Below are 27690 nucleotides of genomic sequence, written 5' to 3'. Positions count from 1 at the left end.
ATATGCAGTTAATAAGTGGATTATGAATATCCATATAGTTCCTGAAGAATATAAATCACAACATATGAAAATTAAATCGCATACAAAGTATTAAGAAGTCTAAGGTATAATATAATCTTGAATGAATATTGAAGTCTCAAGAAGAGCATGTCCTAGAAGGAACAATCATCGAATGACTTTATAGTGAATAACACTATCTCATTGTGTATATCACATAATAATATCTCATGTAGTAGAGAATATATCTCATAGAAGAAAAGTGTTATTCAATAAGAATGAGAATATCCTTAAAGGATTTAATCCATGAAGGATTTATCAGTCAATTCTTGAAAAGCATCGTTAATCCTTGAAAGTGAATGTAGACCCGAGAAAAAGAAAATGAGAAATTCTAAATACCATGAAGATGTCATACAAACACTCAGAAAGTGTATATTGTAAAGCTAGCAATGAAGTTTTGATATCCTCTAAACACCATAAATGGTACGAGAGTAATGGTGATTTTGACAATTGAATTATTCCCTAAATACTAAATGCAAGACTGGATTTATTATTTAGTGGTACAATCAAAATCCTGAAGATTTATAGAGAATATAATTTGAAAATCCAGTAAGAATTACAGAAGTATTCAAACTCTAAGTATAAGTTTGTTACACTATCTAGAAGATATTGAATATTGTAAACTATTTATCCTATAATCCTCTGAAAGGATTTATTATCCTCAAGGATAAATTTTATTTGTTTTGCACAACTAATAAGGGGTTATTTATGCACGAAGCATATTGCTCTTGTTTACTCATATTATAATTCATAGAAGAATTGCGAGCCAATATTTTGAAAGATATAGTATTATAGTACTACATACCATTATTAAGCTCATATTTATGGAAAGTGTGGTTTGAATAATGATGTTCAAAGGATGGCTTTATGAGAAGAGCAATTTATTTGAATCTACTTTGAAGGTAATTAAACCACTAGAATTATCAAGATCAAGTAGATCATATTTGCTAAAATGTTGAAGTTTATGCATTTATCATGAAGATAAATATCTATTCACAAATAATAGAATATCCTGAAGAATACATAACCAAAAAGGTTAAATATTTTACTATTTTTTTTCCTATGTGAGTTTTTACTTGAAGGTTTTTAATGAGACAACATGTGCAATGCAATTAAGGAATGCGATGTACTCTGTTCTTTAAGAACTGTTTTTTTCATTGGATTTTCGGATGGAGTTTTTAATGAGGTATGTGCATATCGGGGTAATCACCTAAAGTAGAGTGTTGTAAAATATACTGACTCTATCTAGAAGGAAAGAAGAAGAAGAAATCCTAATTCTAGTTTGTTTATATGTGCACTCTTATCAAACTCTTAGGTTTTTACATGACTATATATACCTAGAAGCTCTATATTATAATCATAAATGTTTAGAAAAATAAAAGAATAGTCTTTCCATGTATATTTGTTCTCTACTTTAACTACTGCGTTGATTATAAAAGACGGAGTAGGAGAGGTCCTTACCGCTGCCGATATTTTTTATAACAGTACGCAGCCCTCCAAAGTCCAAACAGCTCTTATTAAGTTTAGCACAGGAAAAAGAGGACCCAAACAAACCACAGCACCGTCGCCATGTCCGCCGCCGCAGCCGACTGGCTCCCGTCAGCGTCCGTAACGGCGTCCGGCCGCCCGGTGCTTTCCGCAGGCGAGGTGGAGCGGAATCTCCTCCCGCTCGTCGACCTCGAGCCCGAGGAGAACCCGCGCCTCGCGCCCCTCCGCGGCTGCCTCCTCGCGCTCACTTCCCACCGCCTCATCTTCCTCCACGAGCCGTCCCGCTCCGCGCGCGGCCTCCCGCTCGCCACCGTCGTCCATGCCTACCCTCCTCACCGCAGGCACGGCCACAACCCCCTCCGCTCCCTCTTCTCCTCCTCGTCCTCATCTTCCTCGTCGCAGCATCCCCGCATCCGCCTCCAGATCTCCATGCCGCCCGCGCGATCGGAGGTCATCGCCATCGTCGTGACATGTAAGGCTGACGTTGATGTGTTCTTCGGGAGGCTGCTCGAGGCGATCCGTGCAAGGGCTTGGGTGGTGACCCCCGCAGCTGCTCCGTCGAGCGGCACGCCGGTGGCAGAGGGGGCCGCGCCTGCGGAGGACGTCGCGATCCGGATGCCCGTTGTTGGGGTCTCGGGGATACTGCGGATGGAGCAGGAGTCATGGGAGAGCGCCGGGCAGAACTTGCAAGATGCGTTCCAGGATCTCAATGCCCTCATGGTTAGTATTGCACAGCTGCCTATCATCTGAGATTGATCACCATGGTCTAATTTGAACTCATTTATTGTTATTTTTTATTCTCCAGAGCAAAGCTAAGGAAATGATGCAGTTAGCAGAGAAAATGAGGCTCAAGCTATTAATGAACTCATCTACTGAATCAAATTCCAATGATGAAGAGATGGGTTCTAAGCAAGACATGCAGGACTTGCTATTGAGTGTTGGCATTGTGTCTCCTGTGACCAAAGAAACTGCTGGTGCGTTGTATCATCAGCAGCTGTCACTACAGGTAACATGCAATTGCTTTTTATGTAGCTTATTTTGGACTGTAAATTGGCTTCGATAATGCACGAGTTTTGTAAGAAGTTTGTGTAGATTAGATCAATATTTAGTTCAGGGCTTCATTGCCATATGGCTCAAGCACAATAATATATCTCCAGGACAAATATCTTTCTCCTCCATATGGAGGGAATCACTACTTCTAGTGGTTAATAATTACAGATTTACAGTTCATTTTCATATGTCAGCTAGATTCCTCTAACCATTTAGTAATTTACTATTACTAGAATTTATTCAGGAGCTCTGGTCCCATCTTTTCAGTGAAGATGTGTACATAGATCAAATATTTAGTTTGAGGTCCACACCATATGGATTATGCACATACTATATATACAGAAAAAATAGCTTGTGTTTCACGATTATGGCCCTGTTTGGCAACCCTGCTTCTTAGGTTATGTTTTTTTAAGACCCAATTCAACCCAAATGCACAGCTTATCCTGAGCTTGTCCCAGAAGTGCTTCCTCCGGTAGAAAGAGAAACATGAAAATATAAGGGTCAATTTGGTAGAGCTCCACCTGATTCTTGAGCTTCACTCCTTGATTCTCTAATAGGGCTGGCAACGGATCGAGTAAGGTGCTGGTGGAGTAAAAACCCGTCCTCAACGACGGCCGCGATATTTGGCTATGCCCTCCCTCAATGAGACCCGCAGGTGCAATGTCAGTTAACATATAACAAAAAAATTATGAAATATGAGAGAAAACAACACACAATTATCAATTTATCATCACTGTCATGTGGGGCCAAGCCTACAGGCGCAGGCGCCTCCGCGACGTGCGCAGGGACGCTGAACGCGCGGCGCGCGTGGCTCAGGCCCAGGCTGAATCCACCACGAGTGGATAGATACGAAAGGATAGATTGGAAAGTTTAGATTGGTTTTCTATTTTCAGTTCCTAGAATTAAGGAGAGCTTTTTTTGCCTCCCGTGAGTTGGGCCTCTGGCCATATATGCATGTAATCTGAACCGTGAAGGATAGGCAAGATTATTTCCATCTAATCTCTCTCTCTCTTTCCTCTCCAACGAAGCCTAGCCAGCCGAGGGGCAAAACCTCGCTACTGGAAGACACGGCACGAGATTACGAGCTCCGTAGTCGAGGGCCAGCTACCCTAGATCACCATGCCCTTGACAACCTGGTATCACGATCCGGCCGTTCCTCGCCTGTTCGTTCCTCGTCACCACCGCCGCAGCCGCCCTCTGCCTCGCAAAGCCCACCACCGGCCACTGCCGCCGCCGCCGCCAACGCCGCCATGGGAGACGACGCCACCAACAACGCCTCCCTGCAGACCTCCCTGGACACCTTGGTGAAATCCATCCAGACCCTCCAGTCAACCGTGGAGGCCAATTCCCAGGCCATCAGGCGCCTGGAAACCGCGACGTCGGGCAGCTCGGCGTCTTCCGGGCCTCGGTCGGGATCCGGGGAGCACCATCAAGACCGGCCACCGAAGCACTATCGGATGGATTTTCCGCGCTACGATGGCAAGTCCGATCCGCTGATTTTCATCAATCGCTGCAACTCGTTCTTCCATCAGCAGCGTATCATGGACGAGGAGAAGACCTGGATGGCCTCCTACAATCTGGAGGATGCCGCCCAATTGTGGTACATGCAAGTGCAGCACGACGAGGGCACGCCATCTTGGCGGCGCTTCACGGAGCTGCTCAACCTGCGCTACGGACCGCCGCTGCGTTCTGCCCCTCTGGCCGAGTTGGCCGAGTGCCGCCGCACGGGCACGGTCGAGGAGTACCAGGACCGGTTTCAGGCTCTTCTTCTCCGCGCTGGTCCCCTCGACGAGGCGCAACGGGTCCAGTTGTTTACGGGCGGCCTTCAACCGCCACTCAGCATCGACGTGTGGATCCAGAACCCGCAAACCTTGGCGGCTGCCATGAGTCTGGCTAGGCAGTTTGAGCTCCGCGAGCAGTATGTTCCGCAGGCGACCAAGCCCGCGCCCCGGGGTCTGCTGCCGGCGCCTCCACCACGTCTGGCCCTGCCAGCACCGCCTGGAGCCAAGGCTCCCACGCCAGCGACGATCACAGTGGAGGGGCGCCCCATCAAACGGCTCTCCCAGGCGGAGCAGGAGGAGAGCCGTCGCCTCGGCCTCTGTTATAATTGCGACGAGAAGTTCACCCGCGGTCATAACCGCGTGTGCAAGAGGCTCTTCCTTCTCGAGGGTGTTGAAGAGGAGGACGACGCGGAGGACGCAGCGACCGAGGATGCGCCCGTGTTCTCCCTCCAGGCTATCGCCGGGGTCACCTTCTCCGACACGATGCAGATCACGGTGACGCTCGGGCCAGCATCCCTCGTGGCCCTCCTCGATTCTGGCAGCACCCACAACTTCATCTCCGAAGCGGCCGCGCACCGATCCGGTCTCCCTCTCCAACGCCGACCACGCCTCACGGCCATGGTCGCCAACGGCGAGCGAGTTAACTGCTTGGGCGTCATCCGCAGCGCACCGCTGTCTGTTGGGGGCGACACGTTCCCTGGGGACCTGTTCGTCATGCCCCTGGCTGCCTACGACGTGGTGCTGGGCACCAAGTGGCTGGCTGCACTGGGCCCCATCGTCTGGGACTTCAGCCACTGCTCCGTCTCCTTCCAGCACCAGGGCCGCAGCTTCTGTTGGCAGGGTTTGGCCGGGCCCAAGGCAGCGGCTGTGAGCACAACTTCGGCCAGCAGCACACTTCTGGAGGAGCTCTTGGGCGCGTACGGCGACGTCTTCACCAAGCCCCAGGGCTTGCCGCCCCCGCGCAACCACGACCACAGCATCACCCTGGTGCCGGGGGTGTCGCCGGTGGCCGTCCGACCCTACCGCTATCCAGTCCTGCACAAGGACGAGCTGGAGCGTCAGTGTGCGGCTATGATGGCCCAAGGGCTCATTCGACGCAGCTCTTCGGCGTTCTCGTCGCCGGTCCTCCTCGTCAAGAAGGCCGATGGGTCGTGGCGGTTCTGCGTCAACTACCGCGCGCTGAACGCCATCACCGTCAAGGATGCATTTCCTATTCCGGTGGTCGACGAGCTCCTGGATGAGCTCCACGGCGCCCGCTTCTTCACCAAGCTCGACCTCCGCTCCGGCTACCACCAAGTTCGCATGAAGCCGGAGGATGTCGCCAAGACCGCGTTTCGCACGCATGACGGCCTCTACGAGTTCCTGGTCATGCCGTTTGGGCTCTGCAACGCCCCTGCCACGTTCCAGGCCCTCATGAACGACGTCCTACGCGCCTACCTCCGCCGGTTTGTGCTTGTCTTCTTTGACGACATTTTGATCTACAGCACATCCTGGGCGGACCATCTGCGCCACCTCCGCGTCGTCCTCGACACTCTTCGCCGGCACTGCCTCTTCGTCAAGCGCTCTAAGTGCTCGTTCGGCGTCGACTCAGTCTCCTACCTCGGACACATCATATCCGCGGCCGGTGTGGCCATGGATCCGGGCAAGGTTCAGGCCATCCATGACTGGCCTCAGCCTCGTTCAGCACGTGCTGTGCGCGGTTTCCTTGGATTGGCGGGCTACTACAGGAAGTTCGTCCACAACTACGGAGCCATTGCCGCACCTCTCACGGCTCTCCTAAAGAAGGAGGGGTTCGTGTGGAACGACGACGCATCGGCTGCTTACAGCGCGCTCAAAAGGGCGGTGACGTCAGCCCCTGTGCTGGCCTTGCCGGACTTCACCAACCCCTTCGTGGTGGAGTGTGACGCGTCCACCTACGGCTTCGGCGCGGTGCTCATTCAGGCCGGTCATCCGATCGCCTGCTTTAGCCGGCCGGTCGCACCGCGCCACCGCTCCCTCGCCGCATATGAGCGGGAGCTCATCGGGCTCGTTCACGCCGTGCGACACTGGCGGCCGTACTTGTGGGGTCATCGCTTCCTCGTCAAGACTGATCACTACAGCCTCAAGTACCTCCTCGACCAGCGCCTCGCCACGATCCCCAGCACCATTGGGTGGGCAAGTTGCTCGGCTTCGACTTCTCCGTCGAGTACAAGTCTGGGGTGACAAACACGGTGGCCGACGCTCTCTCTCGACGCGACACCGACGAGGGCGCCATCCTGGCGATTTCGGCTCCCCGCTTCGACTTCATCGACCGCTTCCGTCACGCCCAGGCCACGGACCCGGCCCTGGTCGCCATCCATGACGACATCCGCGCAGGCACGCGCGCCGCTCCGTGGGCGATCCTCGACGACATGGTCACCTATGATGGGCGCCTCTACATTCCACCGGCCTTGCCTCTTTTGCAGGAAATCATGGTCGCCGTCCACGAGGATGGGCACGAGGGCGTCCAGCGCACGGCCCACCGACTCCACCGCGATTTCCACTTCCCCAACATGTGGCGCCTTGTTCAGGACTTCGTGCGGGCATGTGCTACTTGCCAGCGGTACAAGTCCGAACACCTACATCCAGCGGGCCTCCTTCTGCCGCTGCCCATCCCCACTGTCGTCTGGGCAGACATCGGCCTCGACTTCATTGAAGCTCTACCAAAGGTGAATGGGAAGTCGGTCATCCTCTCGGTGGTCGATCGCTTCAGCAAGTACTGCCACTTCATCCCGCTGGCGCACCCGTACACCGCCGAGTCCGTGGCGCAGGCTTTCTTCACCGACATTGTCCGCCTCCATGGCATGCCGCAGTCCATGGTGTCCGACCGTGACCCGGTGTTCACCTCGACGTTTTGGCGCGAGCTCATGCGCCTCATGGGCACTCGGCTGCACATGTCGTCAGCATTCCACCCCCAGTCAGACGGCCAGACGGAGGCCGCCAACCGCGTCATCGTGATGTACCTGCGCTGCTTCACCGGCGACCGTCCGCGCCAATGGCTTCGGTGGCTGCCGTGGGCCGAGTACGTCTACAACACGGCGTATCAGTCTTCGCTGCGGGACACGCCGTTCCGTGTGGTGTATGGCCGTGATCCGCCCACCATTCGCTCTTACGAGCCTGGTGAAACGCGGGTTGCCGCAGTTGCACAGGACATGGAAGCCCGGGAGGCTTTTCTATCCGACGTTCGCTATCGCTTGGAGCAGGCCCAGACGTCCCAGAAGCGCCACTACGACCGGCAGCATCGGCCGGTGTCTTATCAAGTGGGTGATTGGGCTCTTCTTCGTCTTCGACAGCGGGCCGCGGCATCGCTGCCTCGGACTACTTCCGGAAAGCTCAAGCCGCGCTTCGTGGGGCCCTACCGCGTCCTCGAAATCATCAATGAAGTGGCTGTCCGCTTGGAGTTGCCCCCGGGCGCCCGCCTACACGACGTGTTCCATGTGGGCGTGCTCAAGAAGTTCATTGGGACGCCCCCAGCAGCGCCCCCACCCCTGCTGGCCACCCACCATGGTGCCGTAGCTCCTGAACCAGTGAGTGTCGATAGGGCTCGCTTGGCTCGTGGCGTGCGTCAAGTTCTTGTTCAGTGGCGCGGTGAGCCAGCTACATCTGCCACCTGGGAGGACCTCGACGACTTCCGTGAGCGGTATCCAGACTTTCAGCTCGAGGACGAGCTGAACCTCGAGGGGGGGAGAGATGTCATGTGGGGCCAAGCCTACAGGCGCAGGCGCCTCCGCGACGTGCGCAGGGACGCTGAACGCGCGGCGCGCGTGGCTCAGGCCCAGGCTGAATCCACCACGAGTGGATAGATACGAAAGGATAGATTGGAAAGTTTAGATTGGTTTTCTATTTTCAGTTCCTAGAATTAAGGAGAGCTTTTTTTGCCTCCCGTGAGTTGGGCCTCTGGCCATATATGCATGTAATCTGAATCGTGAAGGATAGGCAAGATTATTTCCATCTAATCTCTCTCTCTCTTTCCTCTCCAACGAAGCCCAGCCAGCCGAGGGGCAAAACCTCGCTACTGGAAGACACGGCACGAGATTACGAGCTCCGTAGTCGAGGGCCAGCTACCCTAGATCACCACGCCCTTGACAATCACCAATGAATTGGAAGTTCACAACAATAAGTCTAGTCTAGTACATACTATTTAGACAACATAGTCTATACAAATCATCCTAGGTTTTACATAGGCTTAGACAAACATTTGTTCTAGGCCTCTAATTGGAGGAGCGGGGATAGAAAAAGAAAAACATACGTTTTGGGCCCCGCGGGTGAAATATGACACCCGCACCCGATCCGACACCATCGTGGGCCTCGACCCGAAGACACCTGCGGGTCTGACGTTGCACCCGCACCTGCACCCTAATAGGTGTGGCGCCCACGGGCGCCTGCACCCGCGGGTGTGATTGCCATCCCTATTCTCTGATGAAGCAGGTGAGAAGTGATTCTGGTGGTGATTGAATGGCGAGCGTTTTTTTTTTAGCTCCTAGCTCATAGTGTAAATAAAAAAGTGATTCTTGTCAGCTCCCCACCAGAAGCCAGTTGCATTTTAACGGTTAGTAAGCTCCACAAAATCCGCTCGAAGAAGCTGTGAGCGGAGCTCTACCAAACAGGTCCTAAGAAGCCGTCGTAGGCTCGCTTCTCAACTTTCTTCCTCAACTCGCCACACCTCCCTCCCTCTACACCGCTTTCCTCCCCTCACGACCCCCTCTGCATGACTGCATCCGCCCCCTTGTAGCACCGCCCACATCGGCCTCCTCACAGCGCTGCCATGACACCGCATCCACCTCACCACAGCGTGCTCGCGGAGATGGCATGCTCACGTCAAGGTTGTGGTCAACACCGCTGCCGCCCGGGAGAACGCACATTAAAGGAGAAATCTCGAGAATATTATCATTTACTCCCTTTGTTTTACTATGTTTGTCCATGGCCTTGGTATAATACGTCCTGCAATGTTTGTCAATTGAGGATATCAAGAGTTTAAGTTGTTGCAACATTTCGAATCTCCATCACTAATTAAATGCTTTCAAAGAAGAGAAATAGTTGTGTCATGTTTTGTATTATTAGATTTTTCCCCCCTTGTAATTAGTACTGTCCTGGTGTGCATGATGTGCTATGGACAAACATTGTGAAATTGAGGGAGTATGAACACTTCAAGCCATCAACAAATTACAAGATTCACACCCTTAATTCAATTGGCAGGAGGCAAGGATAAAAGTTTGTCCATGCCTTCAGAGAATGAGAGTTTCCTTTTAATCTGAGAGACACAGTTCCATATTCTCCATTCCTCCTTAGGCCGTGGATTGAGGTGGATACATATGCATCCAAACAAGGCCTTAAATTTCTAGCTGCATTATACTAAGTGTCAGACTTGTTATTTGCCAATGATTATTTTGTCCATTCGTTGTCAGCTGGCGGACTTCGTAAGAATACCGCTTGAGAAAGCAGGTGGTATGATGGCACTAGTCGATGTTTATTGTCTCTTCAACCGTGCTAGGGGAACAGGTCTGTGTTTTTTTTTCTGTCTATAATATATATATATATATATATATATATATATATATATATATATATATATATATATATAGAACTACTATCCTGTAGCTGGCTACAGAATAACTTATTCTGTAGCCACTTTGACTTATGATAATTACTATGTTAATTTACGAGATTATAGTAACTCCTTACTAAGTGGTTTAATATAACGTTATGGTAAATATCCCCATATGTTATAGTAACCCAACTATCGTAAATATGTATTGACATTATAGTAAATTAGTATATAAAATTATAGTAAATGGAGGTGGCTACAGAATAACTTATTTTGTAGCCGGCTACTGAATAGCCTCTCCCTATATATATATATATATATATATATATATATATATATATATAGAATTTCCTTGTTACTTGTGTTCTGAAATTAGTTTTGTTTATTTGTTTCTAGAGTTAATCTCACCAGAGGACCTTTTGCAAGCTTGTTCGCTGTGGGAGAAAGTTGATGTGTATGTATATCATGCTTTTCATGATCACCAAACTAGCTAAGTTTACTTTTCTGAAGACAATCCAGGATGATGGGAATCGCAAAGAGTAATTCAATGCCTTTCCAGCTGGCTCGTCACCAGCCATTGATCATGGTTTTGATGTTTTGCTTATAGATGTTGATTTGTAATGAGCAGCCCAGTCATGCTCAGGAAATTTGATAGTGGAGTGAAGGTGATCCAGACCAAGACACATAGTGATGAAGAGGTAAGCAATCGCAACAATAAGCCTTAATGCATACTGAATACCCACTAAACCATATATTACAGTCAATCAGCATTGACTCTGTTAGTGGATTATACTGCCACCACAGATTCTGCAGTTGTCTATGTTTGTACTTTGTACATTTGCCACTAGCATTGTTTTTAGCACTACTACTAGGCACTAGCAATCGCTAAACTTTTTCCTCAACGAACATAGGTATTTGCAAGAATCTCATCACTTGCACAGAAGCCGGATGCTCTTCAGAAAGGGATTAGCCCAAGTGATGCCGCATTCACACTGGGAATTGCTCCAGCTTTAGCAAAGGAACATCTTCTAAATGCAGAAAACAAAGGTACGTGTGGTTGTAACTTTCAAGTATTTTGCAAGTTACGTGTATGATCTGACTACATCTGTTTCTCTCAGGCCTGTTGTGCAGAGATGTTAGTCCAGATGGATTCCGCTTTTTTATCAATTTAGGCCCTGTTTGGAATGCGGGATCTTTTCCCGTCCCTGTACTTTTTCCTGTGAAAATGAACTGATTCCTATGAAATTCCTGCATAATTCCTGTGAAATTCCTGCGTTCCAAACAGGCCCTTATTTGATGAAATTGATGCCCAAAATATTTACTCGTAAGAAAATCACAGCCCTGGCTCCCTGCAAGTTCCTTTTCAGATATTGCCCTGCTCCCTGCAAGTTCCTGTTCAGATATTACCCCGGCCTGTTTGGAATGCGGGATTTTTTCCCCGTTCCTGCGTTTTTCCTGTGAAATTGAACTGATTCCTGTGAAATTCCTGCGTGATTCCTGTGAAATTCCTGCGTTCCAAACAGGCCTTTATTGATTGTGAACTTTGCAGGCAAAAAACCCATGGGCTGTACAACGCGTGGATCTCCATTGCGATGGCATCTCACTGACACTGGTTAAATCGACTGGGATATATTGAGACACTGGTTGATCAAGCTGGACATTGGTGCAATTATAGTATATTCTTTGAAAACGTTCGATCAAGCCAGACATTGTATCCTTTGAAAACGTTAGTCTGCATATCTCGCCATTTTGTACCATATAAACCAAAAGATGTGATATAACAAATCCATTTGTTCTGTTGAATGAAAGAGCATTTGAGTGCGATGTATGTGGATTCGGGCTGCATTGGTAAGTGTATTAGCATGTGGCCAGAGCAACATTTCTGTACTGCCTCCATCCAAAAATAATGCAACTCTGGTGTAGTCCTGAGTTGAGCTACCTCAATTTTCATCAAATTTATATAAAAAAAACTATAAAATTTATGATACTAAATAAGTATCGCTAGATTTTTTGATAAAAGTCAAACAATCAGTCTCAATCTTTCTGGGATGTACATAGGGATAGAGGATGTGTATGTGTGTTTACATGGGTGAGTGCATGGGTGAGTGTACGGATATATATGAGCGTCTGTGTTGTATTGTGATTAAAAAAAATAAAGAAATAATTAGAAACATCTTTTTGCAACGGAGGTTGTCAAGTTGAGCAGCCTTTCCACATTGATAAGAATAGATATTTGTTATAAAAAAAACCCTCATCTAAAGCTTCATCTAGATCACCAAATGCCATCTAAAGCTTTGCCTAGATCACCAAATGCTTTCATCCTCTCTTTCTGGATTCTCACTTGCTGAAAATAGGGAGAAGATGTTCCTCTAAAGTACTGAACAAGATATAGAGATTGTTGGAGGATAGAGGATAGAGGATAGAGATAGAGAACGACTTTTACTAAATTGACTCTATAAAATGAGAATTTAGTGAGTTCAAGAAAAACCGTTAGACATGCTCTAACTACTTAGCAGCGAGACACCCTAAGTCCTAACTATGCACAAGCCGGGTGATCTGCTTTTGCTACGAACGTTCAACTATAGGCACAACACTGATTTAACTGAAGATAATGTCAAATCATGTCAATTGTCATTTGTCAATAGCTATCTTAAAACGGTGCGTACTGCAACATTGGGTTTGAGTTGGCACATGTTAATGTGCGGCAAATGTCTCCTCTTTCTCCTTCCGCCCGCTTTGAATCCCTCACCTGCGCTCCCCAGTCCATCGCTGCCACCTCCAACGCAGTGCTCGATCAGGCAATCACAACCATCCCTAATCAAACCTAACCGGCTATGGCAGCACACCGCCACCACCCTCCACCACTGCCACGCTAATCCCAGCCTTCTCATCCTGTTTTCACCGATGCCTCTGACGTTTGCACCACTCAATCGATCTATGCCACCGTCTAGCAGGCAGCGCCCCCGCCACCCTCCACCACCACCTTCGTTAATACAGAGCCTCCCCAGAAAACTTATTCTAAGCCGCAGCATGGAAACCACCTAATCCCCAAAGCCTCTACCTATCTTCTTCTCCCATAATGTTTAGCTAAGTTGTTACTTGTTAGCCAACTAACTAGCAAACCGTAGCTAATTCAGGCTATTTTTTCCCCCATTTTCCCCCATGGTGTTTAGCTAAGCCTTCAGCTAGTTAGTAGTTATTAGCCAACTAACTAGCAAACCGTAGCTAATTCAAGCTCTCTTTTTTTTTTGTCTCCACTAGTAACTAGCCATGTGTATCAAACAGGTCTTAAGTCATGCATGCACGGTAATAAGCTTTTACCCATCTAAGAACAAAATCTAGCAACTCACATGTCACATCTGGCGCGGCACTGGATCGGTGAAGACCTATAAGGCACGTCAATTTAATTTACCATACCATCTCCGAACTTAGGTAAATATATATGACTGACAGTCAGTTTTGTGAAACCGAACAGGCGATGATACCGACCCAAAAACAAAAATACAATCCAATCTAGTATCAATCACTCAAAAGAGAGCTCAGAAGGTTTTTTTTTCATAAGCACCCACACTATCTACTGTAGATTGTGTCTCAGTAATAATAAGTAAAAAAAAGCAGCCATAAGTTGCTCAAACGTCTTCCTCTTGCTAGGAGCCCAGCCGAAAAGCTTTAAGACTGCAAACAGATGGAATGGAAACAGTCAGTTGCCAGCAGCAATTTTTTTGAAAGCAAAGCCACTGACAGCCATAGCCAGTCATCATGTCCTAGGAGTTCTATGCCTATGCAGAATTGTAAGTATGGTAGTGTGGCCCCTCAAAATATATCAAAATAAAAGTATGGTAGTGCAAGACAGAAAAATGTGAAGCAGCAACAATAGAGCTTCTGTTCTGTGCATGTCTATGTTACTTCAACCACTAAGGACCATATAATCAGAACAGGCGCATTATTTCACGTATTCACAGAAGCACATAAGACATTAGCATGCAGCTAATGTTACCTTGTTGGCGATGTTGTTGGAAAGCCAGTCAAGCCCCTCATACAACCCTTCACCAGATGTAGCACAAGTGCTCTGGATGTACCTGCAACCCAGGGAACAAACACATTCATGTATACATCTGTTAAATATCGAAGGCAATTGTGACATTGGCAATTATTCAAGACAAGACAGTAATACATCAGTTGCGGAATGGAGAAAAATTCAGCTCAATCACAGTATCTAAAGGGATGCACATTAATGCATCATTTCTGATCCCATATAACCTCACATCATGAAGACATGATGACTAAAACAAGTGCTTCAAAGATACGCTGTATATACTCGCAAATATGTCCAATACAGATAAACTAACAAATATCAGAACGCCAGGCAACGTTGATTCAGATACAGGGAGGTAAAGGGTTATGAAAACAAAATTTCTTACCAGTGCCGCTGGCGCAGGGAATGCAGACCAAGCTTGTCAGTAATTTCAGCAGCATTCATAGCATTAGGAAGATCTTGTTTGTTTGCAAATACAAGCAGCACGGCATCACGCAGCTCATCCTACAAAATGGAAACATAGTTATATCATTAGGGATTAGGTCAGCACAATATGGATTCAGGAACTGAAAGTTAGCACTGTGAAATGGCGTTGTTTAATGTTTTAGCATCCCTATGCATGTCTCATAAGCTGCTCTGACAGCTTTAAAAAACTTTGTTGGCAAGCCAGCTCATACAATATCCAAATTCATGATTGTAATGTTGCTGAAACAAAAACTACTCATAGAGAAAGGATAGTTGCAGAATGGAACCTTTTGGAACTACTAAAATAATACTACTATATTACCTCATTCAGCATCCTGTGGAGCTCATCTCTAGCCTCAACAACACGTTCCCTGTCATTGCTGTCTACAACAAAAATAAGTCCCTGTGTGTTCTGAAAGTAGTGCCTCCACAGGGGCCTGATCTGTTTGACATAAAGAATAAAGAAACCGTAATTCCTCGGTAAAGTTTATCACAACAGAATAATGCTACGGATCTTGAGATAAAACACATTTGCAAAGAGTTGATACCATGATGAGATGTAATAACTCAACTATAAGCACATATGCTCACCTTGTCCTGGCCACCAACATCCCAAACGGTGAAGCTAATGTTCTTGTACTCAACAGTTTCAACATTGAATCCTGCAAAATTCCAAGATAAGCCAATCGACTACACTATGGTAAATTCATACCATGCATGGATCGGTAACAAATGTATATTTCATATTTACCAAGTTCTGATATACACAGAATGCTCCTAAAAAGATGGCATGTCATTCAGAAGCCCACTTTTGTCAAGTACTCAAGCTACTATCCTAACAACTCATTTTTACACGAAAATGATGTAACACAGAAGAGCAATATTCAGGAACCAGGATATAATTTTGTCAACTTTTATAGTTCAAACCATTATAGCTAGATCAGACTACTGTGAACAGACCATTTTCACGAATTGACAGTAAATACACACCCGAATGCATGGCACTACATTCGAGGGTGCATTTCAGAAATTGCATGCCCTGTACAGTTTACTAGCAATTTCCCACAGTATAGTTTAGCATGCAAAGCAGAACAATATGGTGGAGAAAGGGCTCACCGATGGTGGGGATGGTGGTGACGATCTCGCCGAGCTTGAGCTTGTAGAGGATGGTGGTCTTACCGGCGGCATCGAGCCCGACCATGAGAATCCTCATCTCCTTCTTGGCGAAGAGGCGGCTGAACAGCTTACCAAAGGAGAGCCCCATCTCTTCCCCAAGGAAATCCTACGAGATCCAAAGCCAGGCGCGGGATCGAATCGGATTCGCATGAAAAAGCAGAGACACGCGAATGAACAAACTCGCCAACACTAGCGTCCAATCTAAGCTAATCATGCAGCAGCCCGTAGCAGAGAAAAATACCACTCGATCGGACGATCGAGACGATCAGATCCGCGCGGGCGCGGGGCGGAATTCTTGACACCAGGAAGGAAGGAAGAGGCGCTTGACGGGGAGCACTCACCGCGACGGTGGCGAACGCCTTCCTCCGCCGCCGCGAGCTCCCTCCCCTTTGGACTCTGCGCCGCCGGGCTTCGGCGATCTGCGTGCGCGGATCGACGGAGGCGGGAGCGCGTGGTGGTGGGGCGACGACGCGAGCGAGCGAGGGCGACGCGAGGCTATTATATTGGCCGCGGTGCGCTGCGGTCCGGTCCGAGGGGATTGTCCCGAGGCGGGCTTCTTTCACCGATGGTCAAAATGGAGGAGGGCCCGGCTGAGTCGACCCGCATCGGCATGGAGCCAGCGTCATCAGCAGGACAGCAGCCATGGATGATGGATCCGTCGCGCCTGATCGCGACGCTTGGATAGTTGATCCAACAACGCGAGACTAGATGAAATGGGCCAGTTTTATGACGCGGATTCGATCCTTTCCGCGCATTATTCCGCGGGCTGGGGAAGTGGGCAAGTTTGGTTCGATTTGGGCTGGTTGGATATATATAGGAGTATAATACGTTTCATTTCGCCCGCCTAGAGTGCTGCGCATCTTGTTCTTTTGACCGGCCGTCAAAATTCAGTTGCCTCCGAGCATCTTTTGCTCTTTTTTTTAAAAAAAAAGAATAGTTTTTATTCTGATTTCTGTATGTGCTGTGCACTCAACTAAACAAAATTAAAAGTTTCTTCCTCTAGCTGAAAAACAAAAACCAGCAAAAAGCGAAACATTTTTGTTTACCATAAAGTACAAATTCAAACAGCAAAAGCTAAACATTGAGCCTTTTTAGAAGACACCCACCCATAATTGGTGAAAATTTCCATGACCGCCGTTTCCAACATACTTTAGGTCCAAAAGCTAAGCACTGAGCTCACTTCATAATTGGTCAGACACTCTTCTTTTGTAATTAGGTCCAAAAGCGAATCGAGTAATAGCCCTGAAAATGACCTGCATATAAGAATAGTATCTTTTGTCAAAAACAACATCATTTTGACTTAGCTAAATAGACCAACATATCACACTCACCCCCATCCAGATTTGGGAACCCAACTTTTGGGTATACTGTTTGTAGCCAATTCCCAAATAATTTAGCTACGTTCTATGGCAGTTGTAAACCAAAAGCGACTTGAAGTGCTCTCCAAATAAATTTAGAGACATGACAGTAAAAAAAATGTTATACGGTTTTCTTGTTGTTACAAAAACAACAATTTTCACTATATTTCCAATATATTTTAATTAACTTGTCCATGGTTAAAATAACACCTTTGATTAAAACTAGATAAAGATCTTAATCTTAAGGGTATTTTAAGTTTCCAGAGGAATCCATTTGGAGAAATCAAATTTTAATTCATAATATGTTTGTAAAGTAACTGTACAGTAAAAATGCCATTTTTGGTAGCGGCCCGTTTCAAAGAAGCTAGAGGAGCAAAAACTATTCCTGAGGACTTGTTCTCTCTTGCCAAAAAGAAAAGGGCCTTTTACCTGTATGCCATTATAAAAGTTCGAAATGATCTACGTGCCATTGAAATTTTGAAAAGTTCCTCAGTATCCTCGTCCAAAGTTTTTTTTTATCTACGTGCCACTTTCGTTAGTTTTTCTTGTAACAGCACGCGAAAAAGACGATTTTGCCCTCAGTTATAGAATGCATCAAAATTTTCATTCTTTCCTCAGGTGCCACTGTAACATCCTGTGATTCAAAAAACTTCACTTTTTTCTCTGTACCATTATGAAAAAAATCATGGTAACAGCTTGTACGTGTGCATGTGAAAAACTTTAATAATTATAATAAATTCGAAATACATTTCAATAGCAGTTAGTACTAACTGCTATTGAATAGATGAACCTGAAACATGTTGATTCAATAGCAGTTAGTACTTTGTGCAAATTATCAACATGTGGGTCCCACATTATAAACCTGAAACAAAAAACAAACTTTGTGTTGTCTAATCGATGATCCACACATTTCTACTAATAGATAATTAATTGTGCTAAAGACTTATCCATAAACAATCCGCTCCCCGTGCCCTATCCATTTCTTTGTCCCTTATACTGTCTCCAATAGATGACCTATATGGGCATCCAAATTTAAAATGGGTAGCAGAAGATCTAAAATCAGTCTCCAACAGAGTACCTATACAGAAGACTCATTTTGGGTTGTCTAAGAGGCACAACCTAAATATGGGTATCCTCTCTCCTAAAAACCCATTTACAGAAATGATTCTCTTTTGGGTCTTGTTGTTGAAGAGGATGTCGAATGGGTATCGAACCCGTTGACTGTAGCGCTACCCAAACATTGAATAGGTCTTGTATTTTGGGTATTGTTGTTGGAGATAGTCTTAGCATTACTTCTTGCCTTGCTTGTTTGTATGCAAGTTCTTATGAATGACGCGTAGAATTGCATGGTAGAGTGATCACCTTAAGTTTACCTTTTGTTTCTAAGGACTCATTTATTTTATTAAAAATATAAACATTTATGATATAAAATAAGAACCATCAGATTTGTTACGGAAATAAATTGATTTGGAGATATAAATGTATATATTATTATTCACTCTAAACTTAATTAAATTTAAACTACTTTAACGAACATGAATATCATAGTTACATTATTATGTGAACGGAGATATATCATAGTTGTATTCTTTTGTGGACGGAAATGTTGATTTAGCAGGTCAGTAATCTTTATACACTCTTCAATTACTACTTTGTAGGCAGATGTTCTCGATTTAACAAGCCAGGCCATGTTTAGAGCATCTCCAACAGAATTGCTATCTAACATGCAAATGCTATTTTTAGCTAAAGCTCTAGAAAAATGGCCTCCAAGAGACTAGCCAACACGATTGCTATCCCATTTGACATGCTATCCTGTGAGCCTCGGTTGCTAAATTTAGCTAGCCAACATGCCCTGCTATCTTGGTGTATGTGAGGCTGACAGCTAGTGCCATGTTTGCATTGCTCCAAATTCAATTCCTTTCTCTTGGAGATATGGCTAGTCCGTTGGAATGTGTTGAATTATGGAGAAAGGATTTTTACGAAGTGGATAGCTAAATAAAGATATAGAACATGAAATTTAGAATGTCTCTTGGAGATGCTCTTAGTTCACCCAAAATCCAAACTTTGGCACTATGCAAAAAGAAGATTTCCTGTCACATCAAACTTGCGGTACATACATAGAGTACTAAATGTTGACAAAATCAAAAACTAATTGCACAGTTTTTACCTAGCGCAGACGTATACTCTGTACTTTTTTTTTTGGTCAAAACAACAGCTCAGAGTGGTCACTTTCTAATATAAGCCCTGTTTAGTAGAGCTCGTATAAGACACGCACTTACCAAAAAGAGGCCATAAACGCACATAAAAAGGAGGCCATAAACATACTGTGCACGCACAATGACACGAGTATGAGAAACCTGCCATTTCAGTTTAGCTTATCAGTAGTACTCCGAATCTTTTAGCTACTCCTAGGCCAGCTACTAGGCCCTAGCTACGGAGAACAGAGCATCATGCGCACACTTGTCACGGCCTCCAACTTGGACAGTCGGATGGCAGCTTCTTTTTGTCGACAAGTTACGACGATTTTCACAGTGGATCGTCCCAAAAGTTAGAGCTCCTCCACTTTCACGTACCCCAAAAGATCTAGAGCGAGAGCGGCGACATCACTCGCATTTACACGCCAAAAACACGCTCAATCGCTGCCACCAAACCAAAACGGCACCCAGCCTCAGCAAACCGACACGTCGTCACGTAGTTACGCGGCCGGTGGAGTGAACGGCCGGGACGCCGCCGCGTGGCAACGCAAGCTCATCGCCACCAGCGCGCGGACGCCAGCGAGCTGATGGTGGCGGCCGCGTCGGCGTCGACTCCGGAAACGTCAGGCACGACGGCGCCCGCGGCGGCGGGGAGCTGCACATGGACCTCGCCCGGGCCGCCGCCGGGCGCGTCGAACAGAGTCTCGATGTCGTCCTCGAAGCGCACGCTGTCCGGCAGCGCCAGGCCGCGCAGCTGGTCGTCGGGCGGGCAGCCGAGCGCGCGGGCGGGGTACCGGGCCTCGAAGTCGGCGGGGTCCATGCAGAGCGCCGGCAGGATCTCGGCGATGGCGTGGTCCACGTCGTCGGCGTCGCGGAGCACGGGGCCGGGTGGCAGCGCCAGGGGCTCGCCCAGCTCGTACTCCGGCTCGGGCTTGGGCGTCAGGAGCGGCGTCGGAAAAGGATGACGAGCCTTGGGCAGCGGCGCTGCCTCGTCCACCAGCTCGTCCTTGGGCTTCAGAGCCGGCTTCGGCTGGGCCTTGCGGACCGGCGGTTGAGCCCGCTGCCGGTCGTCCTTGTCCGTGTAGCTGCTGATGTCGAAGTTGGTGACCGCGGCGTGCCCCCGCAATTCCAGAGCTGCAAGGTCGTAGGCCCGGGCTGCCTCCTCCTGCGTCCCTGCAGCACAAGAAAGATCCAAGAGGACCAGCCAACAATTCAGAGTAGTACATTCCGTGGGCCTTCACAAATCACAGCAGCAGTGGCATGCACACACACTGAGACACAAAATAAAACTATTGCAAGCATAATGTTCTCAGAACAAAAATCAAATTAATCATCCAAGAAGATCATACATTGCCACAAGAAATACAGATATCAGAATGCAAAATGCAAGTTAATCCAGACGGATAAGGCTGCTGAATGCACGATCCTGTATTCAGTGATCTTGTAACAAAAATGTGGCTTCTTGCGATCATCAGTACTGGCAAAATGCAGCGGAAGACCAAGAAAGATACACATACCGAACGTCCCCAGGTAGAGGTATTTCTTGCCGCAAGCGTAGCCGATCCTGGCCTCCCACCTGCCATTATGGTGGTGCCTGCGAACCAAAACTCTCATTAGAACTTCCCTGAACTCTCAGCAAAACCATTCAGATTTGCTGCATGCCTTCACCGGAAGGAGTGGTGACGGCAGAAAACTGAAGATAAGAAGACAAAAACTCCATCCTAGATAGTGGTGGCTTTGCTCGGTAAAGAATCGCTTATTGGTTGATGCATTCAGCTGAGCCACCGAGCCGGCGCTGGGTTGGATAGATACAGAGATACAGTGATATGCCGATGGCCTAAGCACCATGTGTGTTCGTGCTTACTTGGCCACTCCCCTGTACCCGGAGGCGCCTCTCGAGAAACAGCTACTCTTGCGCCGCAGAGTGGCCAGATACGCCTCCCTTGTCATGCGCTGCATCTTGTCATGCTCATGCCTGTACGATTCCAGCTGCATTAATTTATCACAGTGAGAGTTTAGATTCACACTAGCACAGTACCGATTAGAATAATCTTACTAGCAAGCAAACTACTACATTACTGAGACAATGACATATGCAGACTGAACTATCTCAACTTACTGGGAAGTTGAGTGTGCTGTCTGAGCCCCAGTACTTGAGTGCTGCCAGATCATAAGTACGGGCTGCTGCCTCCTCATTGTCAAATGCTCCTGAGAAGAAACAAGATAAAAAAAAAATTAATTCGTGTATCCCTGCCATTTATGCAAATACCTCATGGTGGTTTTATCCTGGGGAACGTTTCTTAGGGCCCTCTTGGAATGTAGGATTGGAATTTTAAAGATACACAGAAAAAACACATGGATGGGAATCAGAGAAATAAAAACACAAAGAACTTTTGTTGGAATAGATGTTTGAATCAACTGCAAAGAAACACATTGGTTTATTTATTGTGGAATCAAACACAAAAAAAATTCCTAAACTTTTCATATAAGCTATTTCCACAAACCATAGTGCTATCTCTACCTCATTTTTTCATTCTTAAAATATACATGCGCCCTCGATCCAGACTCACAACGCGTGCCCATATCAATTAGAACGATTTGCGTCCGGTGATGGTACAGAATCTGACTTAACAATAGAGCTAAAGTGTCTAAAATTTTAGACGACCAAACTTTATATCACTTTAACTTTCTAAAGTTTTTGTGAGATTGACTAAACTTTAAACTTTAGACAGCACTTTGACCTTCTATTTGTAGTCTCTCGAGAGCTAGAGTGGTCTAAAGTTCTATACTTCAGATCATGGAACAAGACCTTAATAATCCATAAGAATGAGAATCCTACATTTTTTTTTTCCAACAACCCAAAGGACCTTAATTGTGCAGCATGAGAGGGGAGAAACAAAACACAGTCCAAGTCCTTTCAACTTTATCCAAAAAAGTAATTTTTTCACCGCACTCGATCTTTTTTTTTTAAAGAAGGTATAAAGCAGTTTTTTGTAGATTCGAAAGCCGAAATCAATCAGAACAACGCAATGCAGTTCATTCGCAACCCAGATCAGATAATTGGTGAATCATAGCATGGGAAAGTTCGTGAGCTTTTTTACGGATGTGAGGATCTTGACTCACCCAGATAAACTGTTGGAAGCGAGGCGACCATCAGACATGAAACATCCACATATCACACGAATGTCGAGGTCCAAGCACATAAGAAAAAAAAACAAAAAAATGAGAAGAAACAGAGAAGAATGTCAGCACATTTTGCTACAGCGTGAGAAATCAAACAGATTGAGACCAGAGAAGAAATAAAAAGAATCATTTGTTCATCGGTGGGACAAGTAAACAAGACTCCACCTTGCCTGCCCTTCTTGGTCTTGGTCCGGCTCCAAGCGTTCTTGTCCCACAGGTGCGCCTCGTACTTGCCCGTTCCCCTGTGCCTGCGCCAACGAACGCAACGACGCGACGCTCACTCAGAAATCACAAGGGCTGAACTCAACCAAATCGCCGACGAAGAGAAAGATTGAACCTTGGTCGATCACGCACCTGGTCACGCCCTTGTAGATGGAGCTGGTCCTCCTCGGGGCGACGGCGGCGCCGTTCTTGGCCCTCCTACGGCTGCTCCTCTGCTTCTTGCTGCTGCACTTCGGTGACCACGACGGCGGCACGTAGCAGGAGCTCGAGGAGGACGAGGAGGAGACACAGTAGAGCGAGGAGGCGGCCCAAGAGGAAGAGGAATGCGGCTTCGTCATTGCGAGTGTGGCCCAGGGCAGGGTTAGCCCTGGAGCCCTGGACGGCGGCGGCCTCGCTTTCCACGGCTCCAGGCCCTGATCGCTCTCTTTGCCTTTGTTTGGACGGCTTGGTGACGGTGGTGCAGCAAGCGTAGTGGAGACTGGTAGTGGTAGGCGACTGCTTGCTATGAAGACTGTCTCCAGCGACCGCGAGAAAAATACAACACCATCTTTTCGTGGTGCTACAGGGTTTAATACCTGTTTTTTTTTTTTAAGTCTTCTCCAACAACGAGACCTAAAAATAACCTTTTATATAAATAGGTCTTAAAAAAAGAGGATATTCAGATTTAGATTATACCTCTTCTAGCATTAAAAATAAGTCTTTCATATAGATACTCTGTTGAAAGCTACAGGTATTATATTAGATATATATTTTGAGTTTAGGTTCTACAATAGATCTTCTGTTGAAGACCGGTGGGAAGCAGATGGGAGACAAATGAGGAGAGCTTGCCAATATATGGGGAGAGCTTTTAGTAACTAGCAGTATGTTCGTTTGGTCGTATTTGGCTTATAAGTCATATCTTATCAGCTAATAAATAATATTTTTCTCTCACATCAAACCAGTCAATAGTATTTTCAGTCATAGCTTATTAGCCAAATAAGACCAAACGAACAGGACGCCGGAGGATTCTTGTTATGTAAAAATATTTAGCTAATAAATTACAAAGTTTTTCTTTGATATAAAAAATATTTCTTCTAAACTTTAGCGATGAGACTAGCCGGTCGCCTGGGGGTGGTCGGGCAGTAACTCTTCCACTGGGAAAAAAATCGGTGCAGAGCATCCTCATCAAGACGCCGTTGACTGTGGCCCCGTTTGACTGGCAGAATTTTGAAACTAGCTGAAAATATTGTTCTGGTTGAATTGTTGTGAAATGAAAACATTATTCCAGCTAAAAAAAGAAGACGAACAAACCGAATATGGAGTAAGCCGAACGGAGCCCGTACAGCTAACACGTATGCCACATCATCATCTTAGGAGGGACGATTAAACATGGTTGGTTCTCGCCCGTCTCATGTTATCTATATGTGGCTAGGCATCTTTCGTTCGTGAGACCAGAAACTCACATGTTAATTTTAATCAGCTAACTAACCAGTTTCATATATATGATAATTTTTTAGTTTCAGCTATATGTCTAGTGCAATCTTTGGTTGATATGGTCTCATATTATATATTGTAGATGCTTTTTTAAAAAAGAGTGCATCTATCTAGACAATAAATGAGTGATATAAAACTAAATCATCACATAATTTTTTGCCCTTTACATATAAAAATAAAGGATCGAGATCAAGTCTTCCTTCCACTTTATTATTTTCCCTCCTTTCGTCCACACGACTGTGCTCGACCCCAACGAGCAGCTCGCCCCTACCATCTCTGCCTTCTCCAGCCCTATGTCTACAGCAGCTCCTCTTCCCCCTAGCCGGATCCACCGTCTTCCACCATGATCCGCCCTTGAAATCCATTAGATGTGCTTCTCACCATCTTGTTCATCTCCAATCAAGCTCCCCACCGCCATCACCTCCGGCTAGCTCTAGCGATGCCCTGTCGCATCCGACCGTTGCCACACTAACCTAGTGGAGGTCACCAGGCTATCTCCTCCACGCCCCCGCCTTTTCGCCGCCCAACCACCTTCCCCCACTGCCCGACCATCGTCGCCTTGCCTCACCCTGACCCCGCGCTTGCCACCATTGCTAGGCCGGCCTTCTCCCAAGCAATCCTTCTAAGCTAGTCGAATTTAGGTAAACCACTGAACCCCAAAATGTAACCCTAACCTTGCTGGAGTTAGGGGAGAAGATTACATGGCATTCTTGGAGTGGACAGAAAAAATGAGTGAGAGAAGACCTTAAATCACTTGAGTGATTTTTAGATTTAATGTTTGGTAGGATATCTGTCAAGCTTACATTGATATAGGAGAGATAAAACGACACTATGATGTAGATGTTAGTATAGATTCTTCTAGTCACCAACTCACCACTATGTTTTAGCCTCCCTTCTACAAAAGTGTGATGATATTAGCTTTAACTAAGATATTGTTTGATTTGAGGTCCATGGCTCGTTATCGGTTCACAACGCAATTTGATTATGCTTCTTGTCGTTTGCTTCGGCTAGTCCGTAGTGATTAATAGTGTGAATCATTACGAGGCTATAGAATGCAGATACCGCTCACTCTCTAGCGTTAACTAATCCAGTCACCTTGCTCCCTTGTGCACATGTAGAGACAAATAATCAATTATTTCCATTATGTAGAACCATTAGTGCAACGAACTAGTTCCATTTACGTTACCGATTATGGTGTTGGAACCAAACAACACCTTAGTTTGTTTATATTGTAACATAACATAATTTTGCAGGTTGTTTTGCACCGTAGGGTCTCACAAAGTCGCCACCCTTTTCGTCTCGCAAGCCGTCGTCATCGACGTCACCACGTGTAGGGCTCCTCTCCTTCTTCCTCTCCAGTGTGTCTGCCAAGGATAAGGAGAGGGGACCCATCTCTTTAATTTTCTATAGTTTTTTTCGTAATTGCTTAGGGTTTAGTCAAAATAAATCTTCTGGCAAAATCAGATGATTTTTGGTTGGGATCGTGTTTCCTACAGTGATTTCGATGATTGCCACGACAAGATCGCCGTTGCAAGCGTCGATTTCATCGATAGGAGGGCAAGCTATGGTCATTAATTATTTGCAAGGGGAGGGGTACTTTTGGGCGCCCCCAACAAAGACAGCTACTCCAAGTCATCGATCTCATCGTCGTTGGTCGTGGAGAGGAAATCAAGGTTTAAAGGTGATGAATCTGCATCCTATGTTGCTCCCGATGATGCAACTACCGATATTCTTTCATCGATTCAGATGTCTTTTGGACTGGTTCCAAAGCGCTGGATCTTGCAACATGTTCAATGTGTTGGGGTTGGTCTTTGGATTTGGCATAAGGATTGCACTTTGGCTCCATCGTTCGAGGGATGCTGTCGGGGACCAATATTAGGGTATCCGAAGAGGGGGAGCTAATGACCGTCGAACATTGATTCATCCACGTGATCAAGAGCACGACTACGCCGCTTGCCGGGTCACTCCTCGTCCGTCCACCAGGACCATGGGCCTTGTCCCCAAGCTGACTCCTGAGGGCCGACTCCACCTCGCTCGACGTCCGAGGGCTGGCTCCACCTTGCCCTACATCCGAGGACAGACTCAGCCTCGGTCGATGTCCGAGGGCTGGCTCCGCCTCGCCTAACGTCTGAGGGTAGACTTTACCTCACCCGATGTTTGGGAGCAGGCTTCGCCTCGCCCAATGTCCAGGGGCTCGCACCGCCTCGCCCAATGTCCGAGGATAGACTCCGCCTCGCCCAACGTTAGGGAGCAGACTCTGCCTTGCCTGACCCTCAGGGGTAGGCTCCGCCTCGCCCGACGTCCGAGGACAAACTCCGCCTTGCCCGATGTTCGAGGGTTGGCTATGCCTCGCCCAATGTCTAAGGACAGACTCTACCTCGCTCGATGTCTAGGAGCAGACTCTACCTCGCCTGACCCCCGGGGGCTGGCTCCGCCTCGCCCAACATCCGAGGACAGACTCCGCCTCACCCAATGTTCGGGGGCTAGCTCCGCCTGGCCTGACATCTAGGGGCTAGCTCCACCTCGCCCGACGTCTAGGGGCTAGCTCCGCCTCGCTTGACGTCTGCGCGCTGCTCCTTCATAACTGCGCGCATAGATAAGGTAGGGCACTCAAAGTCAACCGCAATACCGAGGACCATACCCTGCACGCCTACAGGAAAGTATCGTTAGGATATGACAAGACAGACGCTTTAAAGCCCTTCCGGGCATGTCAGAGCCCGAACAGTATTGTGGACGCCGATATTTGTCTTACAGTATTGTAAGCGCCACCATTTGCCCATGGGCGCGGATCCTGACGGAAGAATATGACAACCACCATGGTCCAAGAAGAGACTTGCATTCGCTACAGTGACGTACGTGCGGTCACTGCACTGCCCGCTCTCCGTAGGGTCACGAATCAACACCCTAGTCTGTCGCACTGCCTGTCGGGGCGGGATGGGACGTGACCACTTACTGATCAAGCCAGAGCATGGCATCATCAGTGGACAGATGCCCAGCATGGAGCTACCCCTGGCACCATCTGTCGTGTCAATAGGGCTCGCTCAGAGGAAAAGGAAGACTCAACATCTTCGAAGGACCTTCTTTGGCTCTGGTTTTTCTTGTTTCTCCCATCTGTAATCCCTGCTTCCCCTTGGTCTATAAAAGGGAAGGAATGGCACACCACTAGAGGGATCAATTGAACACACCATGCATCACATCATATAGAGCTGAGCAGCAACCAAGCTCTTGGAACCCATTCGACCTTTCCATCAGAGACTTGGGATCTTTCCCTCTCTCACCCGTTTGTAACCCCTACTATGAACCTTTTGGTGCTAATAACACAAGCAACAGCCATGAACTGGACGTAGGGATATTCTGCCTGAACCAGTATAAATCTTGTGTCTTTTTAGCACACCATCCGGGCCAGACGCGCAATAATACAATTTTACTCGTTGGTGTTTACTCGAAACATCGACAGTTGGTGCGCCAGGAAGGGGACATTTGTGTGTTCCAACATTAACATCAGGACACGGATGGCTAGCCATAGAATCAGCTGGGTCTTTTGTGCACACGTGCGCTTTAGTGACTTAGACTTCATCATCATGATGGGAGGAGAGTTGGCATTGGCTCACACCGCCATCCAACCTCTCTCCTCCATCGACCT

At 47.0% G+C, this 27690-nt stretch overlaps 3 protein-coding genes across 5 annotated transcripts; 1 reads left to right on the top strand and 2 right to left on the bottom strand.

Moving 5' to 3' along the window:
* The first annotated feature begins 1563 nt into the window (after positions 1–1563).
* On the top strand, positions 1564–11747 carry LOC136457224 (vacuolar protein sorting-associated protein 36-like). Of its 2 annotated transcripts, XM_066457279.1 has the most exons (9): positions 1564–2265; positions 2351–2551; positions 9800–9893; positions 10336–10393; positions 10568–10637; positions 10851–10986; positions 11058–11110; positions 11232–11263; positions 11489–11747. In XM_066457279.1, the coding sequence occupies exons 1-9, from the start codon at positions 1627–1629 to the stop codon at positions 11544–11546; spliced, it is 1341 nt and encodes a 446-aa protein (XP_066313376.1). In that variant the 5' UTR covers positions 1564–1626; the 3' UTR covers positions 11547–11747. The 2 variants fall into 2 exon arrangements, with proteins under 2 accessions (XP_066313376.1, XP_066313377.1); XM_066457280.1 differs by lacking the exons at positions 11058–11110; positions 11232–11263 and having other exon boundaries at positions 1565–2265.
* Positions 11748–13322: 1575 nt separating this feature from the next.
* On the bottom strand, positions 13323–16129 carry LOC136457230 (ADP-ribosylation factor 1). Of its 2 annotated transcripts, none has more exons than XM_066457289.1 (7): positions 15858–16129; positions 15557–15722; positions 15032–15102; positions 14763–14882; positions 14361–14479; positions 13937–14018; positions 13323–13614 (listed from the first exon to the last, which is right to left on the bottom strand). In XM_066457289.1, the coding sequence occupies exons 2-7, from the start codon at positions 15702–15704 to the stop codon at positions 13609–13611; spliced, it is 546 nt and encodes a 181-aa protein (XP_066313386.1). In that variant the 5' UTR covers positions 15705–15722; positions 15858–16129; the 3' UTR covers positions 13323–13608. The 2 variants fall into 2 exon arrangements, with proteins under 2 accessions (XP_066313386.1, XP_066313387.1); XM_066457290.1 differs by having other exon boundaries at positions 15958–16123.
* A 3244-nt stretch (positions 16130–19373) lies between these two features.
* Positions 19374–22965, bottom strand: LOC136457232 (AP2-like ethylene-responsive transcription factor At1g79700). Its single transcript, XM_066457292.1, has 7 exons — positions 22707–22965; positions 22518–22600; positions 22293–22301; positions 21289–21377; positions 21034–21158; positions 20687–20763; positions 19374–20342 (listed from the first exon to the last, which is right to left on the bottom strand). Exons 1-7 carry the CDS (start codon positions 22910–22912, stop codon positions 19723–19725), a joined length of 1209 nt encoding a protein of 402 aa, XP_066313389.1. The 5' UTR covers positions 22913–22965; the 3' UTR covers positions 19374–19722.
* Positions 22966–27690: the final 4725 nt, after the last annotated feature.

Source organism: Miscanthus floridulus, chromosome 6, assembly GCF_019320115.1.
Source record: "Miscanthus floridulus cultivar M001 chromosome 6, ASM1932011v1, whole genome shotgun sequence".
Taxonomy (NCBI): domain Eukaryota; kingdom Viridiplantae; phylum Streptophyta; class Magnoliopsida; order Poales; family Poaceae; genus Miscanthus; species Miscanthus floridulus.
The sequence above is the reverse complement of the archived record's forward strand: the minus strand, read 5'-3'. Positions and strand labels throughout refer to the sequence as shown.

What these genes read in the sequence shown, in the direction of transcription:
- LOC136457224 (XM_066457279.1), top strand. Translation starts at nt 1,627, where the DNA reads ATGTCCGCCGCCGCAGCCGACTGGCTCCCGTCAGCGTCCGTAACGGCG. An exon ending in AGACACATAGTGATGAAGAG is followed by an intron (nt 10,638 to 10,850) that starts GTAAGCAATCGC and finishes CAACGAACATAG; the next exon opens with GTATTTGCAAGAATCTCATC. An exon ending in TCCGCTTTTTTATCAATTTA is followed by an intron (nt 11,111 to 11,231) that starts GGCCCTGTTTGG and finishes AACAGGCCCTTA; the next exon opens with TTTGATGAAATTGATGCCCA.
- LOC136457230 (XM_066457289.1), bottom strand. Translation starts at nt 15,704, where the DNA reads ATGGGGCTCTCCTTTGGTAAGCTGTTCAGCCGCCTCTTCGCCAAGAAG. An exon ending in TCCACAGGATGCTGAATGAG is followed by an intron (nt 14,480 to 14,762) that starts GTAATATAGTAG and finishes TCCATTTTGTAG; the next exon opens with GATGAGCTGCGTGATGCCGT. An exon ending in TCCCTGCGCCAGCGGCACTG is followed by an intron (nt 14,019 to 14,360) that starts GTAAGAAATTTT and finishes CCTGGGTTGCAG; the next exon opens with GTACATCCAGAGCACTTGTG.
- LOC136457232 (XM_066457292.1), bottom strand. Translation starts at nt 22,912, where the DNA reads ATGACGAAGCCGCATTCCTCTTCCTCTTGGGCCGCCTCCTCGCTCTAC. An exon ending in ATCTACAAGGGCGTGACCAG is followed by an intron (nt 22,601 to 22,706) that starts GTGCGTGATCGA and finishes TCGTTGGCGCAG; the next exon opens with GCACAGGGGAACGGGCAAGT. An exon ending in ACAGCACACTCAACTTCCCA is followed by an intron (nt 21,159 to 21,288) that starts GTAAGTTGAGAT and finishes AAATTAATGCAG; the next exon opens with CTGGAATCGTACAGGCATGA.